The 17,043-nt window shown below is 39.9% G+C and overlaps 1 protein-coding gene across 1 annotated transcript in view; it reads right to left on the minus strand.

Moving 5' to 3' along the window:
• Positions 1-3,978: 3,978 nt before the first annotated feature.
• LOC141215222 (low-density lipoprotein receptor-related protein 5-like) overlaps positions 3,979-17,043 on the minus strand; it is a 122,632-nt gene continuing 109,567 nt past the window's right edge. The window contains exons 16-23 of the mRNA XM_073665545.1: positions 12,952-13,161; positions 12,013-12,138; positions 11,330-11,566; positions 10,608-10,718; positions 10,235-10,471; positions 7,555-7,697; positions 5,830-5,927; positions 3,979-4,342 (exon numbers count right to left, since the gene is read on the minus strand). Of these exons, the coding sequence (XP_073521646.1) occupies positions 4,081-4,342; positions 5,830-5,927; positions 7,555-7,697; positions 10,235-10,471; positions 10,608-10,718; positions 11,330-11,566; positions 12,013-12,138; positions 12,952-13,161 (1,424 nt within the window). The 3' untranslated portion in view covers positions 3,979-4,080. The remainder of the gene's footprint in view (positions 4,343-5,829; positions 5,928-7,554; positions 7,698-10,234; positions 10,472-10,607; positions 10,719-11,329; positions 11,567-12,012; positions 12,139-12,951; positions 13,162-17,043) is intronic.

Below are 17,043 nucleotides of genomic sequence, written 5' to 3' on the forward strand. Positions count from 1 at the left end.
TACAATCCGCATGTACAATCCGCATGCGTTTTTTTCTGCCAGGAAGATGCAGAAACGCTCAGGAAAAAATCCGGACCATTTCTGCATCGTGGGCACATAGCCTTAAAGTGTTCCCATTGCTAGTAAATTTTATTTCATAAATCAATAATGCACATGAAAATAAGAAACTTTGTAATATATCTTATCAGAGAAATCTGCTTTTTTTCTCCTCCTCACAGGTAAAATCCTGTATTGAGTGAAGACAGACATTACCATTACTGAGAAGGGAGGAGCTGGAAAGAGGAGCTCCTCCTCTCTCCTGTCTACGTAGAATCTCATGAGAAAAACCAAAGACAAGCAAAATACCCAAATAACTGGAAGTAAATGGATAAATCGCACAGTGCAAAAAAAAAATAAGATAAATAATAAAGGGTATTTAGTTAACATAATTTTGATCAAAATAATGTAAAAGCCATCCTACCACGTCACGGTAACCCTTATGGGACAGTCCTAAGGGTTGCCGTGACATGGTGGGATAGCTTTTACATTATTTTGATCAAAATTATGTTAACTAAATACCCTTTATTATTTACCATATTTTTTTTGCACTGTGCGATTTATCCATTTACTTCCAGTTATTTGGGTATTTTGCTTGTCTTTGGTTTTTCTCTGTTTAGTGGCCTTGTGTGAACATGCATTTACATTTTGCATGCACATCAATTTACGTTTCAGTTCAGACTCCCAGGTTTTTTCTGTATAGAATCTCATGAGTAGCAACTGTCACCTCCTATCTTAGTAATGTAACATTCTGTCTTCACTAAATAAAGATTTTACCCATGAATTGAAAGTGAAAGCACAGTCCAGGAGGAGAAAGAAGCAGATTTCTCTGATAAGATATATTACAAAGTTTCTTATTTTTATGTGTACTATTGATTTATGGAATAAAAATTAAACCAATTGTTACACTTTAAATGTGTTGTTTGTAGAAGGGTATTGGTGGCATCAATGTCAGACAGGCAGTAGTCCGACTGACAGGACCTCTGCTGATGGCAGGAACTAATGATGATGACATTAGGCTCAACACTTTCCTAGCACAACTGTCACGCAAATCTAATAATAGTCCGGGATCACAGCAGTTGGATCACAGTCGACCAGACATTGCTGACATCGCCTAGTGAAAGGCCATCAATGTCAGAACAACCTCTAGAATAAAATATCAACAAGAAATAAAAAAAAAAAAAAAAAAGTTTTAAAACTTGGGATTTAGGTTTATTTTCCTACTTGGGATGAGAACTGTAAGGATTCATCCCTACATTCGAGAGTTGCCACATAAAAAAGATCCTTCTAGGGTGGTGGTTAGTCTAGAAGAGCGCAAAAAGACTTGCAGGACCCTAATCCATCGGACTTGAGCCTTGCGAAGTTAGTAGTCCCGGTGTGACATCATTGTGTCACAACGCATGTATGATATCACTAAGGTCTACTATCCCGAAGAGGGACAGAGGAAGAAGTAGATGGTTCGAACCATCAACGTGGCACCTGGACCACGGCCGTGTGAATCTTTTTTTTTTTGCTTTTCTCTAGTCCACAGTTGGTAGGCGGTGAGTAAACTACAAAAAAAAACATGGATTCCTCTTGACATAATGCATTGGTTTGTGGAATTTGATGTAAATTTGCAGGATGTTGTGCGGTTTTTAAAAACTGAAACATGCGCTAGGGGGCTGGCTTTATTTTATTCTTTTTACTCATCTTTATATAAAAATAAACGCAATTGTGTATTCCTTTTTTTTATTTTTTAAAAGCACCAAAAGAAATAAACCCTTACAGTTTGGGGCTATAGGAATAAAGTTACAAAGCTTATAATTGACTTTTAATTACCAAGATTGGCATCTTCATACAGTTTAAAGGGGTGTTCCCATCTCGAAGATCCTATTTCAATATGTAGTAGGTGTAATAATAATAACAGCAAATACCTCCAATTAAATATGTAGTATAGTTCTTCTGATTAGCTATGTTGCTTACCCTATGTGCAGTAGCTTAAGTATCAATAGTTACAACCATTCATATAGTGAAAGTTTGTTAGTGGCCGTAACCATGGATACCCAAGCTACTGCAATGCTCTGCACATGGGGGTAAGCACCATAGCTAATCAGAAGAACTATACATTTGTAATTGGAGGTATTTGCTAACATCAACTATATATGGGGATAGGATCTTGAAGATGGGAATACCCCTTTAACATGAAACGGAAGGTAACTGCTCATCATGCTGAATGCGAGAAATGGCAGCAGAAAGCTCGTCCATTAGGGTCATCTCTCAACACACAGGTCTGATATAGGGTCCGGAAACATTACTTATTAAAATAGTTATGCCTTTGAGAATCCTAAAAGTCGCTTCAAGCAGAATAGGTTTGAGGTTTCAGTTTTCTACTTTCATACAGGTTAATCTAGATTAAGGTCTATACTTAAATCTTCAGTTATGTATTTAAGGTTCCGCTTGGGTCAGACCTTTAGCCAAAAACATGATACTTTGTATACCTTTCACTTTTGTCAAGTGATCGCTGGCCGAGGTTAATCGGGACGAGTTTTCCCAAATATGCTCCTTCACTGATTATTTGACGTAAATGCACTAATTACTTTCATGGGAATAAATTCTGACTGGTGATGGTTGGATAACTTGGTTGCGAAGCATATTTTTATCCCTCCAAAAGATTTTAACGAAAAGTATTTCCAGGGACCAAGCACTCCTGGCCAGATCCCCAACGGATGTGGTAGGAAATTGGTTTGTTGAAAAAGTCATTTTTACAATCGGGTTTCATTAAAAATGTTGCTCAGTTTGCCTTTTATTGCTTCTGTGATGCACTGTCAATTGCTGGCTGCTAAATGAGTTAACTGAGAATCAGTCAGTGAGCTCATTCTGACAGTTATAATCTCTCGTATTGAACTGTCTTTTTCGCAGCTCCTCAGCTGATTTGTGAACACACCAAAAGTAAATGTGCCAGGAAACAGTCTGTAAAAGACAAAGGGTGCAAAATTTTTGCAATTTTCAAAAATGATTTTAAGCCACAAATACATGCATTTAGGTAAAAAAAATAAGTCTGCAGAGGTGGACAATCCCTTTAAATCTGTCATCAGTTTTTTTTCTATGTAATCATAGAGCAGCATGATGAAGAGACAGAGAGCCTGATTCCAGTGACATATCACTTACTGGGCCGCTTGGTGCAATTTTCATAGAAACCCTCTTATCTGCTGCAGACCTGTGTATAACCCCGCCCATACCACTGATTGGTGCTTTTCTGTATACACTATACATTGTCAGCAAGCAGCCAATTAGAGATGGGGGGGTGGAGTTACACAGATTAGCCTGACTGGTCTGCATGTGACACCTAGTCCTGCAGTGATAATCTCCTGCTGATAAAACACTGACCGTATTACAACTACAGCACACAGCCTAATAAGTGGCACATCCCTGGAATCAGAGTCTCTGCCACTATATTTCGCTGCTCTCAAATTAAATAGCAAAAACCCACTGACAGATTCCCTTTTACGGTCAGTATGCTGACGATTGTATCTTAGAGTCCAATAGTTTTTGTTTTTTTTAATCCATACCCCCAATAGGCGAAAAGAAAGGATCAGTCAAGGCTAGGCGGTTAGACCCATGAATCACACCACAGGCACAGAGGATGAACATAAGAGAGCAGCCTGCAGACTACCTTTCATGCACAATGCAGCTACTGATACTAATAATAAGGTGGTAATATCTAAAGTTTTACCCCGTTTTAGCACCAGTTCGGAAAAGGCATGTCTTCTACAAATTACTTTGTAGATCGTATAAGAAACATGGCACATGGCAGTTAAATAGAAAAAAAAATATATATATATATAAATATTTATCCGCTGTACATTTTTCACAGTCCCTCCCCTCCCCATTTATATTCACATTTGATAATTTTTTTTTTTATATTTTTTCCTTTTTTTTTTCTTAGAAAAACATCAATCCAAATTATCTTTTAAAATCATAAAATATATATATTTATATATTTGTTCTTTTCGTTCATATTTAAATTATTTACAATATTGGAGGGGCGGGATCCTTCAGTTTGGGTCATGAAGAGTCTGTGCACGGTGAGGGAGGAGGTGGGTAGAGGTGGAAGTAGCTTCTTTCTGTTGTGGGGGACGGGGGGCAGCTCTCTTCGGCGGACATGTACTGACTCCTCGGAGTTGGCGGAGGAGGGTACGGGTCGGAATCGGAATTTAAATCTATGTAATATTTGTTGGCTTTCCATCGGCTTGTGGTGTAGTCGCTGTCGCAAACATCAGTGCTGCACGGTGTTGTCGGAGGAGCTATTCCTCGGATGAGATAAGGTCTGCAAAAAAAATATATATATTTCGTTAAAGTAGGTAACTTTGTTTGTTTTTTTGGCAATAGTAGAAAAAACAAAGTTGGAGGGAAAAGGCTGGACAGAATAGTTAGCTGCTCAGCCAACAACTTCCTCTCCCGACTTCCCCATACACAAGTGCACGGCCTACCGCAGGGAGGAGAAAGCCGCGGTCAGGCTCCACTGGCATCGGCTTTTTCCCCCTGAAAACAAAAGGACCAGGCATTGAAATTCCAACAATGCCCGATCCTTCTCTTCCCAAACATCATCCGTCGGGAGATTTGAGAGGCCCCCAAAACAGATTAGTCACTCCTGTAGAAATAGGCAAGATAGATAAAAGTTTGCTAATGTGTATGGGGGACTTTTAGGCTCTGCTTTTCTAGAACTCAGTCATGAAAAAAGTTCTTCAATCCTGCAAAGCTAATTCAAATTATAATCAAATTATCGCTCGAGTCACATTTTTCTATGCCCGTGCTACTATTTTAATGAAGTAAAAGAATTTTTGCTTTTAATTTACTTTGTTGGACTGAAAAACCTTTTTTCATCACTTCATCACAGCGGCTTTATCCGTGCACAGTGGAATGGATTACCAAGAAAGCAGATTGAATAATATACATATTTTGATGGGGTGAGCTGCATCCACAAACTGTTTAATATTACTGATCAGTGATGAAATAGCGTTATTATTCTGAAGGGATAGGAAAGTGCCCCTAGGGTGTGATATCTGCAGTTGTTTTAAAGGGCTGTCTAATAGAAGAAAAATGTCTTCTGGTCGAGGAACTATTAAATAAGCAAACCTAATAATGTACTTTTATTGTTCAAATTGACACCGTTCTCTCCAATTTTTCGCACCTCACTCCAGGTTACCTTCCTCAAATTCCGAGTTAGATAAGCCAGTCCCCTTCTCGGTCTCTGAAACACCCATTATAGGAAAGGGGGCTGCCTTCTCTAATGTGTGTTGGCCAACCTCCCTCATCACTTCAACGACACAGGCTTTTTCACAATGAACGTGGAATTGGAAGAAGTGAGACTAGATGACCGGTGCAGAAGTAGGACAACCTGTGCAGGTTTGATCAAGTAGTAATATATATTTTAATGCCAGAAAAATGTAACAAATGGGACCGTTCCTCGTCTAGCTCGGCCCACTATGTCAAGGGGACCGTTCCTCGTCTAGCTCGGCCCACTCTGTCAAGGGGACCGTTCCTCGTCTAGCTCGGCCCACTCTGTCAAGGGGACCGTTCCTAGTCTAGCTCGGCCCACTCTGTCAAGGGGACCGTTCCTCGTCTAGCTCGGCCCACTCTGTCAAGGGGACCGTTCCTCGTCTAGCTCGGCCCACTCTGTCAAGGGGACCGTTCCTCGTCTAGCTCGGCCCACTCTGTCAAGGGGACCGTTCCTCGTCTAGCTCGGTCAATCATGCCGCTTCGCTCATTAACACTAGCGTAGCTAGCTTTTATCTAAAATAAACTGTGGGTTACCTGTAAGATCTGGTAGTGGATGGACTATTAGAAGAGTAGAACACTTCAGTATTGTATAAGGAGCGATCTGTAGCTGGTGATGGTGGCGGGTTTAAAATCTGCAATAAAAAGCAAGTAGTCAATAGTTAAATGAGAATATTGGCCAAAACTAATCCAATTCCGTTCATTTGCCTGTCCATCTTGATATAAGAAATGACCTTGCATTGGTCTCCGATCCTCATAGGTGAACCTTTTTAGGCACAGATTTCTCGCCCTACTATATTATAAATGTATGAGCATTTCGCTCGATCACTAAAATTTTGAATTTCTCCTACAACAAGTGAAGGAACGTTTCCAGGTAAAGATTTGAGATGTCCTTTTATCGAGCTCCTTGTGCAATGAACTAGATACACCACAGTATTTGTGGTAGCCATCACACAGTCTTGGAATTCTCCAGCTGTCCCATCGGCTGCTCCTGTGTTTAGATGATGTTGATATCATCGCCGGGCAGCAGAACGGTTTCTTTAGCCAATATCATAAAGACCACCTAGTGTTATATCACTCAAGCAGCTGACATAGAAATACTGCTCAGTGACCGGTCGTATACGTGTAAAGACACTGACAAAATACTAAAATAATTCAACCTTTATTAATATACACAATTAGGCAACAACGTATAGAACACATGTTAAAAACCTCACCAACGAACCATGGGTCGCAGGAATATTCCCTGTGGTTGCCCATCCAACACTACTACTCAAATTAAGCATGCCCTGAAATAAGGTGTACTGAATTTAAAAAAAAATCAGTTTTAATAATCAAACATATAAAGTGTGTAGAGAATGTATAAATCAGTGACAATATAAAGCTCCTTCACACGTACATATACTGTACCCAAACCGTTTACACAGACAAAGTTTACTCTGACGTAGCCAGTATAAAATCCAAGTCAGTAAGGAACAATTTCCCCCAATAGAGCAGCTACATAGCACAAATGCAGATGGGATTGGTTCTCACGCGTTTCGCCAGCAGGTGCTGCTTCTTCAGGTGGTAATGGATGTATGAGTGCTAAATGCAGAGTACAACAAGCCAAAACAAGGAGGCTTACCATCTTGAAACAAGTCACAAGTGCAGTAGTCCATAATGGATATACAGCTGTATGTTAAAGAAAGTTATATTTGTTTAACCCCCATAGCGCAAAAGGACAAACTGGAGTTCACGTGTGTGGGGCCGAACCACAGTGTCTAGAACTAAGCACTGATCCCTGCTGTCAACTACTTAGATGCTGCAGTCAATTTCTGACAATGGCACTTAAATTGAGCAATCACCAACTCACATGCACAGCAGCTCCCATCTAACAAAATATAAAGTCACCGCGCCTCCCTAAAAAAAAAATACAATAAAAAATGACTGTATGCACCCCAAATTGGTATCCATAAAAACAACGATGAATAAGGAACATTCGATTTTCCGCGAATGCCGGCCAAATTCGAGCAAGGGCCTATGCCTAGGTGAGGTTTTTAACATATGAGGGTGTTGTCCATCTGTATATTAGTAAAGCATGAATAACCTCCCTGGACAAGCTCAATCATCAGGTCTGCCTTCATTTTCATCATGTGGCGCATTAGAGATGCACGAGTATAAAACAACAGGGGACACCACAAATTATCAATAACTGGTAATTTCAAACTATTGGCTTTCAGAAGTCAGTGATTATTGTGCTTTCTGGTTTTTGAGCCTGCTCACCTGCGGGTAGAGAGTGGCCTTGGTACTCGAAGAGCTACTGGAAGAAGCACCAGTCACGTGATTCCGGTCATAAAGGGGGGCTCCACTACTGCCGCCCCCTATTATACTCATGGAGCTGATCATTTGCTTCCCACAAGGTATACCTGAGCAGAAACAAAAACATTAAAAAAGTGAGAGGTTCAATCAGCTCACCTGTCCGGGTGCACGGCAAAATACTCCAGTAATAGTAACAGTCCAAACTATAGCCAGAACTCACATCTTCTTAAAAGAATTGCTTTATTAATCTAGTAGTATAAAAGGCATAAAAAATGGGTGAACACAACAGCATAAAAATGCTGCCTGCGCTCCCAGGCAACATGTTTCATACCTACATGGTCCTTTGTCAAGACAAAGGACCATGCAGGTCTGAAACATGTTGCCTGGGAGCGCAGCAGATATTTATTTTCTGCCTTTTTAAATGTGTTTTTTATACTACTGGATCAGCAAAGCAATTCTTTAAAGAAGATGTGAGCGCCGGCTATCATTTGGACTGTTACATGTACATTAAAAAAGACCACATTTTGCAATATTCGGCACATGCACATTTAGGCAACATGGAGATGCATTGATGTTACTGGTGTGGGTTTACATCGAGCCTCATCAATCTGCATGCACCCTGGTAGCATCTCATCTAGGACAACATTTCTACGCATTTCCAGCCCTGGGCTTAGGAGTCCAGTGGGCGTTTCAACTTTATGAATAACAGTCTTCCTCATATATAAGCCTATGCAGAGAGTTGTCAACAACGAATTGGGCAACCCACTGGTCTTATAAGAGAGAGAAAAAAGGTTTTAAATCATTAAAGGGCTTTTACAAGTTCTTGTAAGCACTGCGCATGCTTGGCCAAACAGATGAACCGCAGAGGTGGTCGGAAGGCTAGGCAACAAGCAGTAAGTAATAGAAAAAAAAATAAGTTAGCAAGTTGCTTGGTTTTTACAGGCAGTTTACAACTCTATTCATCTTCTAGGATGAGACAAATAACCCTTTAAATAATTTAGATATTGAGGCTGTGTACCACAATAGAAAATCTTAAAGGGATTCTGTCACTAAGTCTTTGCTACTCCATTCAAGAGCAGCAAAATGTTGAGCAGAAACCCAGATACTAGCGATAAATCACTTGCTGATCAGCTTGCTGTAGTTTGATAAAATCCCTGTTTTCTCTGCTGCAGATCCTCCAGTTCTCTGAATGCTGAGCTCTGTATAACCCCGCCCACACCACTGATTGGCAGCTTTGTTTACACTGTGCATAAGCAGAAAGCTGCCAATCAGTGTTGGGGGCGGGGTTATACAGAGCTCATGATTATCGAGGGCTACATGGCAGGTTTACTCGTCTCCTGCTGATTAAATAGTGAGTGGCACATCAATGGAATCAAGGTCTCTCATTCTACTTCTTTCAGATTGGGTGGCAAAAAGCAGCGGACAGATTCCCTGTAAGGATTATAAGGCTTTATTGATGAAAACAGGCCTGACAGAAAAAAAAAAAAAAGTTATTAGCCATAAAAAGATATTTTAGCTTCAGGAAAAGGGAGAAACCACCATTTAAATGGGAACCTGTCATCAAAAAAATGTTGAGGTTTTTGTGTAATGTATTTTTAAAATATTTTTTGTAATTTATTTATTTTATTTTTTTTAAATCGAAAATAAATCTTGCAGTTTTCACACTGACCACTGGGGGTCTTCAGACTCTTACTTCCTTTCAGAAACAATTTTCAGGAGACTCCTTATCGTCAGAGGCAGGACTACAATGACAGTTAACACCTCTGCACAGCTGATTGGATCCATCAATCACAATAGGAGAGGTCACAGCTGACCCTACTCCCACTCTTCACACTGACCTTTGCACATGCTCATTAAATACTTCAATACAAAAAAGAGAAGGTTAGATTCTGATCATTGTGTCTAATATACATGTATTGTTACCTGAAACGGGAAGTTAAGAGTCTAAAAAAAAAGCCCCGATGGCCGGTGTGAGAATTGCAATTTATTTTTATATATCTATATTAAAAAAAAAATGTAGTATTTAAAAAATAAATTTAACGCAAAAAAAGGGATTTAATCAATATAATTTTTTATGACAGCTTCCCTTTAATAATGAACTTAATACTTTAGCTTCTGAAAACAGACATTAAAAATATTAATTTAAACACAAATTAAAACATTTTCATTTTTTTTTAGAATGAAACAAAAAGGTGAAATTTGAAGCAAAAAGAGTGGAAAACTAATATGAAATTTTCACTCAGACAGATCACTTGAAACCAAGGCCCGGGGAACGCTTAAAGCTTAGCATAATCCATAAGACTCAGTGCTTTAAATGTTATCGGATCGAATTTCAGCTGATCCTATAGTTCTGCTTTCCAGCTGTCATGGCAGATTCTTCAAGAAATACACAAGCAGAAACCCTTCATTAGAGGAGCCCCTTATCACGGTCAGTTTACCGAGCAAGAGCTTATTAACGGAGCCCTCATGTTGGGCGCTTCCAGTGGAAAGTGGCAAGAAAGGTTGACTCAAAAAATGGTGGAAATTTCTTAGGCTAGAATAAATCAGTATCTATATGGAGTGAATATTTAGAGAAATGTTTTTCCAATTTTGAAGGAAAACTGGATCAAGGCGTTTCATGCAGATTTGAAAGATCCAGACTTACCTGTGTAGTTGCCCGGCTGAGAACTTCGAGTGGTTATGAAGTTGAGAGGAACGTGAGGCGTTCCACTGATGTATTCATGCGGGAAAGGGCCATTAGGCCCCGTGTATCTTTGGCACACAACCCTCTGGCACACAAAATATACCCCGCCAAAGATGAAGACGGACAGAATAATGCCAATCACTGGTAAAATGGCACTGCTGTGTGAAGGAGTCTCCTCGGAGGAGGACCTATTCAGTTCTAAAATTCAAACAAGAAGTTGGTGAAAATGTGGAAATAGTTTATTGTTCGAAGCAAATCAAACTTTGGGAATGTATCAAGATATAAGGTCAGTCACAGTACCCCATATAGAAGAGGAAATCTGCTATGTGCTCACCACACATGATATCATCCGTGTTGTCCCCGCAGTCCAGGAAGGAGTCGCACTGCTGCTTTGTAGCGACGCATTGGCCATTGTCACAGCGGAACTGATTAGACGTACAGATCACTGCAATGTACGAAGAGAAGAAATCCATTCATTACGAGAGAGGGATTAAAGAATTTTAATGTCAACTTCTAAATGCTGGACTGGAAAGTCTTGTTCTTCACCAAACCCTTGTTTATTAAGGGAAGATCAGACAAGCTGTCTCCTTGATGGATAAGTCAGACGGCTTAGACTAGCATTAGGGTGAAGATGTCCATGCACAGAAATTATTTAAACACTGCTTGGAAATTTATAAAACTTCTTCATGAGTATAGAAGTTTTTTTTTTTTTTTGACCTGCAGACTTGTGACTAGTAGTTCACAATAAATAAGTTCTGGGGTGTTGTGAAGTTCTATATAGGGAGGAGAGCAGTAACAATGCCATTAGGACATTGGCATGAAACCCACCGACTGTGCACGCAACCCCATCCTCCTCTCCCGAGACAAAGGGGAACGAAGCTAGAAAATCTTTGTAATAGTTAAGTCATTGTAGTTGGATATAGAGTCTCACTAAGGGGCATATCAGAAACGCAGACCGTTTGTTCATTTTTAGTAGCTTTCCTTGTTTACGCGAGATGAGAAACAGGGATAAAATAGTATAAGGGATATCAATTTTAGGAAAACCTATATTCATACCTTCACAGTCCAGCTCGTCAGACTTGTCCTGACAATCGTATTCTCCATTACACTTCTTACGGGCTTCGATACATTGTCCTTTCTCGCACTGGAATTGATTGTCTGAGCACAGCGGGCAGTTCTCCTCGTCACTCTTGTCCTCGCACTCCGAGAAGCCATCGCAACGCCAGGAAAGGGGAATGCAGTCGATTTCGCCGGTGGCACATGTAAACTGTTCAGGAGAGCAAGTCGGGGGCTCTGTGCGAAAATAAGAATAGGAGGGATAGATAGACTAGAGTTTAGTGAGAAGATTCAAACTGCCCTAGTCTGGTGTCCAGTTGGATGCTCCATGGGAAGGGCAGTCATCGGTTTTGGGACAAGCAACCTGGGCTCCTCAGGCTTCACTCAGCCCCATAACATCATGACATGAGCTGTTATTAAGCCATATGTGACGTCAAGACAATGGTAGAGGAACCCAAGATGCCAGATGCAGAAGTGAAGACCACCCTTATCCAACTGGACGACGGCCCATGGAAGAGCAAATCTTTTTGCTAAACTTTAAGATTTATCATCGGATGGATAATTAAAGATTTGTGCCGTCATGGCGGATTGGACCAAGTAATGGACCAGGCAAGCACAAAAGTTTTAGGAAAATATTTATTCACATTATAAACGAAGAGCAGTAGGAGCAAATAAATAAGTACCTCCACATGTCAATAGGTTTTGCAAGAGGACAAGGTGCACAGGACAGGAGCATCGAGGGGTGCCATCTCCTTTAGCAATGCAGATATGAGAACATCCTCCATTATCTCTTGAACACGGGTGCGCAGCTAAAACGTTAAATTTTTCAAATCAATACAATGTTAAATAACAATCACGGGTATACATGGCAGCGAGGGTCTTAAATCTACACCCAACATTCAATTTATGCAGCAATACATAAAATCCAAGCATTCCCAAAATGTAATCAATTAGACGGACTCACAAAATTTACTATGGTCCTTGAAATTTATACCCCCATAAACAAAAAAGTTTATGGGGGTAGGGAAGGGCGCTCTGCTTACAGCTGAACATGGAAGCAGACTGCACTGAGATTTAAACCATTCAACTACTTGGAAACAAAATGAGTTTGCATTTCCATCTTCTAACTAATTATTATTTAAAAGGGAAAAAAAACTTTAATTCTAAAAACACAAACAAAACCTGATTCTGTTCTAATATATACATAGTTGCATAAGTTGAAAAAAAAAGACCTAGGTCTAACAAATTCAACCTTTCTCCACTAATTATAATTTAGTGACAAAAATTTATCTATAACGAAAAAAGTTATGTGTACTGAGGAATGTCTCCCCAGTAATCGAACCCACAACCTTCAACATTACAGGCAGGAGCTTAAGATATTGAGCCACAGGCTCTGGTATAAGTGCACTTTTATTAAAATCTGAATTAAGGAACTTCAATATCAGTAAAAGTCCAACTAATTGAACTGTATCCAACACTTGACTACAAGTTTTGTACAAAACAGGACAGACGTAACTCTCAAACTGAGCTTTTAACTTATGTTGGTCGTTGTCATGATCATTATTTCTGGACCCTCCTTAGAAAACCTCAATGATGTGAAAAGGAGTATGAAAGGAACTTACAGAACTCCTTCGTATCAAGGGTCTCCACAGCATGAATTCCGGTAAGGTGGGCGATGCGGCCTTGAATCCTTGTCCTTTGCAGCCCGTTTGTCTTATCTACTCTTTCAATCATCTGTTGTTGACGGTCAATCCAGTACAGATGATCGCCCAAGACGGACAGTCCCATGGGTTGAAGGATATTTGAATCTTCCAAAGTAATTCTATTAGCTCCTATTATAATGATATAAAAAATAATACCTACTAGTTAAACAAGACCCTCTATCAAACACAAAAACACTGCTCTTAATTCTTGAGCAGCGCATTCAGTGGTCTTCAAGAATTGGTAGCACTTAAAACAGACTTCATCACGAAAAGCAACATTAAGAATGGTTAAATGGTGTCTTCAGACCGACCCAATTACCATATTGCTGGGCATTGACTGATGCGGATAAGGAACATTACAGGCAATGTGTCATCAGAAAATAACCTAATTGTTTAAATCCGGTTTGTGTGTTAAATATGTGATATGACACAAAAAAAAAAAAAAAAACACAAAAAAAAAAAAAATGTACAAATTTTGCGATTTCACATTGGCCATTGGGGCAATTTTAGACACCTGCTTACTAGTTCTTTACACAAGACTTTTCAGAAGTCTCATTATCATCACAGACAGGATTACAATGACAGTCAACACCTCTCTATACAGGATCAACCATTCACAATAGGTGATTTCGCAGCTCACCTCCTCCTCTTCCTGCATTAGAAAGCCACATTTTTCCTTATATGGAAATGAGCTGCAAAGATCTGGCACAGATATTTTCAGTCATTTGCATGCGAGTACAAAACATGGATTTCTCAGGAACTGTTCATCGGATCGCAGATATCAAGGTATCATTTGATTCAATTTTCTTTGACCTGTATACCCATAGAGACGGCAAAGTAGGGTTGAGCCTACTGACACATGCCCTTTAAACAGTAGATCTATTTCTGGCAACACATTCCGTTTTTGTCTGAATTGTCTTGTGGATTCCATGACATTTCCAAGCTAGGCTAGTGATGAAGTCCACAATGTGCTTCTACCAAGAGTCAATGACCGTGTTTAGTGCTAGTGTCTACAGTTTTCAAAAAAAGCTCTAGTTAAACGATTATTTTACGCCTCTTATAGACACTTCTTTACACAAGGACTTTCACGTTATCGGCAACTGGTGGCTCCATTATCATCAAATTCAGTGTCAGACTGAAGAATATTGGGCCCACCAGAGGATTTGATTCTGAGGGTCCACCTATCTCCACCACTCAAGAGCCCCATAGCAGCTGCAAGGTTTGCACTATGAACTCCCCTGAAGGAGAAGCCAGGGCCCACCGGATGATTCTCCGGTTCTCTGGTGGGCCAGTCCAACCCTGATCAAATTACATTCTCATCAAGAAGCAAGTAGAATGCTTGAACTCTCCCTAGGCTTAGAAAGATTTATGTCCAAGAATAACATAGAAATTCTGGAGAAAGCCAAAACGGATTAAAAATAAGTAACACCAATATGGCTGTCCGGACACAGATTGTTCCTCATTGTCCTCTGCCTACAGCTTCTTATACTTTTGTCTGTAGAAATGCATTGGTAACTTGAGTAGTCAAAGTGCAAAGATTGAGACATTATGGGGTAAAAATAAAACTGAACTTCAGCAAATAAGATAATATGTCTTAGATACTGCAGGTATTGTCTAATAGAAAATGGAGAAAAATACGAGACCAGGAGATTTCGGGATACCAGTCAACTTTTCAGTTAACACATGTGCATACCAGGAATACTAGGTCATATTCACAAAGCCGTTTCCTACATGTCAAGATGTTTTCCACTGCCGCAAGGGGTCTTAATGAAGACTGCTTAATTACTGTAGCCTGTGGGGCTGTCATCACATATTGGTGATTAATAAAAACCTTTCCATAAAAGCGCTGGTTTGATTTGCAAACTGACAAATATATACTTCAGCGACATGAAGCACAAAGGAAAAGAGGAGGGGAGGAATAAATCCTTCAATTTTCATCCTCAAGCTATTCAAGGAACTCAAGCATAGAAGTTCCACCGCAGTGAGCACGTTGTATTTTTCAGTCGCAGTCTTGATTGAGTTTGTCAGGTCGTGAACAGCTTACATGCAAAATTCTTCTCATTTATTTGCCTTTCATTATGCCTCTGAATAATTTTGATTGCAACTGTATGTTATATAGACTTCTTCTAAAACCAAACCTTGGTTGGTAGGTAGACTGAGGTCTCTTTGGGATCACTGTCCTGGTGGTGCAGGGTCCAATGAAAGCTCAAGCTTTTGCTTCCTCAAGGAAGGCATGATGTTTTCGCCTAGGATTTTTTGATAGTTAACTGAATCCATATTTTTATTCACATGCTTCAGATTTCCAGCAAGAGAAGAATCAAAGCAGGCCTAGAGCATCACAGAGCCCCACGTCGTGCTGTACTGTAGACATCACAGAGCCCTCCCCATGCTTCACTGTAGGCATCACCGAGCTACCACTACTCAAGTGTAGATATAGACATCACTGAGCCACCATCATGCTTCACTGTGAGCAGGGTGCTTCCCCTCCCTAGCGTATCCTTCATTTTTTCTTCTTCAGATATAAAGCTGATCCATAGTCATAAAAAGTTTCAGTTTTGTTTAAACACTCCACAGAACAAGATACTAACACTCATCTGTCTTATTTTTATAGTTTTGAGCATATTGGAGCGGACTTTTCTTGCGCTTTTGGGTCAATAGAGGTGTTCAGACATGGAGACCTTCATGCAAAGAAAATGATCTCTTCATGTTTTTGGTCAACTCTTGACAACCCAAGAATATTAGTGACCTGGAGGCCATTGTCCTTGAGGAGTGGTCTAAGATTCTTCAGGAACGCAATGTTTAGTTATGCATCACTTTTGCAGCAGGTCATAACAGCCGAAGGAGCCCTATTAAGTACTAAAGAATAGGGTGAATAATTCTGAGACAGTAGTCCGTAAACATTGCATTTAGTGCTGAATTTTGAGAAAACACTAGTTATTCAAGTTGTGATGAGCCATTTACAATGTTCTTAAATTGCAAGTGGCAGAAAGTTTGTCAATTTTACCATTAAATCTAATTTGCAATGGAGTTCAATCATTTTGATGGTAACTGTGTATTTTATTTTATTTAATTAAACCCTTCTCCATTCGTTTAGGGTTCAGTCACAATTTTGACCATAAAAATATAGACGCCATTGATGAGATTTACATGGTCAGCATTCAGCTGCAACTTCAGGTGGTGATATTAGCTCTTTACCAGAGATTTCAGATGCAGAAATTAAAAAGGTTATGTTACAGCCCTCAAACAGTCTCAGGACTAAAAGTAGTCGTATCAATCTACCCTTTATTTTGTAGCCACGTCTGACTTTAGCCAAATTAAGAAAAAACAACTGCACCAACAACTCCATCCATGATTCCAGCCTAGGGCAGACCCCAATTCAACAACTGCACTTTGTTCTAAGGGTTCTTTCAGATGTCCGCGATCATCGGTCCAACCTCAGATTGCAATGCATGGACTGTCTGCATGTCACTCCAGAGAGTGACAACTGCATAGAAATATATGAAGAGGTCACGCTCTGGGTGAGGAGACGCACGGCCAGTCCATGCATTGCAATCAGATATCGGACAGTTGATCACGAACATCTGAAAGAGCCCCAAGTCCTTTTTTGTCTTCTCGTTTTTTTGCTGGTGTACTTTGCTCCAGATTCACCAAAGTGGAACACCAATTTAAACTTTGGCCACCCAAATGCTGTATTTAGATTGAGATTTTAGATATTTACTCTAATGGCTTCTATGTTTGAAAAGGTCAGTAATGTCGCACAGCTTTCTTCAAGATTTAGCATTAGTTTTGTTTCCAAAGTCCCAGTTTCCTCGAATATATTTAATCTTCAATGATAAAATTGATTAAATAAGGATCTTCTAAAAATGGAAAGAGTCTTTTTATCAGGTTTCATGGAGAAATAAAAAACGCACAAGATCTTATGTTTGTCTTTGGTCTGTATCTGTATGTTTTCAGTTTCTGAGCTTTGCGATCCACTCCAGCTATAAACTCCCCCCGCGGCAGCTGTGCAGC

Source organism: Phyllobates terribilis, unplaced genomic scaffold, assembly GCF_046119375.1.
Source record: "Phyllobates terribilis strain yellow unplaced genomic scaffold, ASM4611937v1 Scaffold_231__1_contigs__length_3143052, whole genome shotgun sequence".
In the NCBI taxonomy this organism is placed as follows: Eukaryota; Metazoa; Chordata; class Amphibia; order Anura; family Dendrobatidae; genus Phyllobates; species Phyllobates terribilis.